We start from the raw sequence: 4,045 nt of genomic DNA on the forward strand, positions 1-4,045 counted from the left end.
CTGATGTTCCAACACAGAAGAGAGAGCAGCAGCTGGAGATTTTCCACAGTAACAACCCTTCATTCCTGTTAGGGCAGTGGCAGAATAGCTGAATTTAGTGACCAGATCATTTAGGTACAAACCTGGGTCAACCGAAGGAAGTGGAATGGCAAAGAATGAAGCCTCTGAGTAGGAGATATGGGGTTACAGTGTGGCTCCAAAACAAAATAAAGAGGAATGTTGAGTAGGAAATAAAGTCAAAGCCCAGTTATCACATGGGCTAAGAGATTACAGAAAAGACAGATGGTGTGGCTCAAAGATACTCTGTGCTCGGCAATGGGCTTCTAGACAAGGAATCAACAGAAAAAGAAAAAAGAAAAAAAGAACATAATAGACTTAATAAAGAGTTTCAACTCATTGGAAAATGAAAGAATGGATTTTATTTTCCTAATCATTGTTTTTACCACTCTTTCTGAGCCCAGAAGAACACCTCAGGCAGATTTGAAACATTTCTGTTTTATTTGGCATAGAATACTAACCTTCCTCTCCTTTCTAGACCAGCTCCTCTGCTAGTCTGCAGCCTAGAGAACTCTGCAGGTCTCCTCTCTTCAAGTAGGAAGCCAGACTCTATTTCTTTGTAGGCACCCAAAACCTTAAGGGGCTCTTTTGCAGCATCCCCAAACTTGGATTGGAAAAACAATTTTGCCATTCTTTCACAGTGACTGTTGTGAAATGTCGCCCAAAACCCATTGTGGACTCCCCATAAGGTAGAAAATTCCCTCAGTTATTTCTTCCTCTCTCCCGAGCTTCGCTTTATATAGCTTTAAGGGGAAAGGCAAAGATATTAACAGAGTGACTTCCAGGAGGAGATTTTGGCTCTTGTAATTATTAGCTTATGGTAAAAGAGGTGCTCAGTAGTCACTTTTAGTCATCAATTTGGAGTCTTAGCTTCAATTCTGAAATTCTAGACACTGTAAAGTAGTGCTATGCCAGGTGCTTTCTCCAGTTATTGAAACTTTAAATGACACTAAAACCTGGCTTTACGTATTTCCTTATTCCAAGGTAAGGTAAGTATGGCTTACAAAGAATAGTCTACCCAATGTCATTTAGGTAGTTTGTGAAGTTGCAGATTTTGTACTCTTACCTATTTCTAAAGCTTATGTGTGATGTTTTCCACTGTGTTTCTGCACACGACACCAGAAACACTCATTCCAGATATCACCAGAGATGAGATTCTAATGGAATTCGCCATGCTTGTGGAATCCAGACCAGGACATTTTGGAAGCTGAGTTTAAAGCAAACTATAGTTCTCAGTAATTCTAGCTGAGTAAAGCTAGGGAAGGGGAAGAATAAAAATATCTCTCCTTAACCATAGTTTCTCCAAAGAAGGTTTTAACTAATTGACCTATGAGTCCATCTCTGTGCCTGTTATGAAAAGACCTACATTTTCTGTGTAGGATATACTTACTGAATAGCTTTTTGGTTTAGCAGATATTTTACAGCAATTTTTACATCCTTATTCCTCAAGCTATAGATGATAGGATTTAGCATGGGGGTCACTACCCCATAAAACAGGGAAATGAGCTTGTCTGAAGTTTGCAACTTGTCGTCCCCAGGAAACTCTTGAGACTTGGGCTTGGCATACATGAAGAAGATGGTACCATAAAATATGATCACCACAGTCAGATGTGCTGAACAGGTGGAAAAGGCTTTGCGTCTCCCTGTGGCTGAGTTCATTCTCAAGATGGTGTAAAGGATGAACATATAGGAGAAAAAAATGACTATCAGTGGAAGAACCAGGAATGCCATATTTGATATCACCATGGTGATAATATTGAGGGATATATCAGCACAAGCTAGCTTAAGGACAGCTAATATTTCACATGTGAAATGGTTGATAACATTATTCCCACAGAAAGGCAACTGCATGGCAAGAGATGTTTGCACAATTGAGTTGATTCCACCAGAGAGCCATGACACAGAACCCATCCGTACATACACCACCTTGCTCATGATGATGGGGTATCTCAGAGGGTTACAGATGGCTACATAGCGATCAAAAGCCATCATGCCAAGGAGGAAACACTCTGTTGACCCCATTGCAAACCCAAAGAACATCTGCACTGCACATCCAGAGAAGGAAATGTTCCTTTTTTTTGAAATTAAGCTCACCAAAGTTGAGGGAACAGAGGAGGATGTATAGCAGATATCCAGGAAAGACAGGTTGCCCAGGAAGAAGTACATGGGGGTGTGAAGACGAGAATCAAAGATGCTTGCTATGATCAGAACACCGTTGCCAGTTAGAATCACTAGATACATTACTAGAATTAGAACAAAGTACATGATCTCCAGTTTTGGGTAACCGGAGAATCCCAGAAGAAGAAATTCTGATGTAAATGTCTGGTTAATTTTATCCATGTCATCTGCTTTCAGGATATCACAGGAAGATTTAATATAAAATATATTCACTGCTAAGAAATGTTACAAATTACCTGAACAATTCATTTTGTAGATGGTATTCTAAGGAGTGTTTGCATGGATCCCTGCAATTGTTGTCCCTGGATTGTTGTCATCTTCAACAATCTGTGTGACTAGAAAAAAATGAAATTGGAAATGACTAAGTGCTGATGCCCTTTGCTAATATGTGAAACTCTACCTATGATCAGACAACTGTACAGAAGTAACTTTTCCTGCTGTTGACAGACTCCCGGGTTGAGGTTTCTAAAACTCCTAATTACCAACTATGAGCCTGACTTCATCTACCCCCAGAAAGCAAGCAGTAGAGAGAGATGGTAAAAGACTACTCAATATAGAACAGACATTTGTTTCAGCAATTACATCATGGTCAAAATTTCACAGCAACTTTGATATTTTTGGTATATATCTCATTCTATGTCTGATTCTACATACCTTATATTAGTATGTTTAATTCATATTTTAATTAATTTTATAGGCATTTAATAATAATAAATTGAATAGCATAAACTGAAATTTAATGTCTGTTTAAATATTAGTTTTTACTCTCATATTCTAGGCCCCTCTTAGTATTTTGTGTGACTGTTCCTATGATAAGACCATTGCACAGATCAGCTCTGCATGAATGTTAAAATCTTTGGAGGACATTACATAGTCTCTACCTTATTTTATTCTGTAGCTTCACAGTGTATCTTGCTTAAGTCAACCTAAGAAAACAGTAATGCGGTTTAAATATTTTATGTAATTATGTATATATGGGTATATATCCATCCCTTTGATTTATAAAATATAATAATTCTTTATATTAGCCCCATTTTTTCCCAAATATAAAAGATGTAACTTGTCCAAGTTAACCAGTTAGTAAATAATGAAGTGGAGCTCAAAGCTCAGATTGAATCTAATTCATAGGGATGCCTGGCTGGTTCAGTAGGTAGAGCATGAGACCCTTGATCTCAGGGTCGTGAGTTCAAGCCCCACTTGGACACAGAGGTTACTTAAAACAAATCCAGTTCATAGCTTCACTGATTTTCATATGCATATGAATCGTCTGGGTATCTTGAAAAACTTTAGATTCTGGTTTAGAGTTCATGGCAGCTCCTGAGATTTTCCATTTCTCTTAAGTGGTACTTATGCAAAGCTCTTGAAAGCGTTTGAGTAGCAAGGCTTTTATCTACACTGAATTGACAGAGTATGCAGATTTTTCTGACCCATACTGATTTTTTTCGTCTTATTATGGATTGCCATGTGAATCTGAAAAATAACAATAATATATGTTTGTGTTTTACAGAAAGGTCCAAATTCATATCATGTTGTTATATACCCTTAAGAAAAAATATTATTAAAAGACACGTTTTTTTAAAAAAAGTAGTTTCAACTTGTGCCAGACTACTACAATAGTTTTAGAATATTACTGATAGCCAACCTTGAACCTAGGCATGTTCCAAGCACAGTAAGGATAAACTAGAGAATAATGTAAAGTGCCTGCCATTACAAAGCTCACAATTCAGTTAGGGATATAGGAAAAGTACATATGAAAACACATCATAAATATAATTACATTATGTAGTTTGAAAATTACCAATTTTCCCAG

The 4,045-nt window shown here is 37.4% G+C and overlaps 1 protein-coding gene across 1 annotated transcript; it reads right to left on the reverse strand.

Moving 5' to 3' along the window:
* Positions 1-1,443: 1,443 nt before the first annotated feature.
* LOC109269838 (olfactory receptor 13C3) lies at positions 1,444-2,471 on the reverse strand. Its single transcript, XM_019453920.2, has one exon. The coding sequence runs from the start codon at positions 2,395-2,397 to the stop codon at positions 1,444-1,446; it is 954 nt and encodes a 317-aa protein (XP_019309465.1). The 5' UTR covers positions 2,398-2,471.
* Between the last annotated feature and the right edge of the window lie 1,574 nt (positions 2,472-4,045).

This window comes from Panthera pardus, unplaced genomic scaffold (genome assembly GCF_024362965.1).
Source record: "Panthera pardus isolate Hobbes unplaced genomic scaffold, ASM2436296v1 HiC_scaffold_20, whole genome shotgun sequence".
NCBI classification, from domain to species: domain Eukaryota; kingdom Metazoa; phylum Chordata; class Mammalia; order Carnivora; family Felidae; genus Panthera; species Panthera pardus.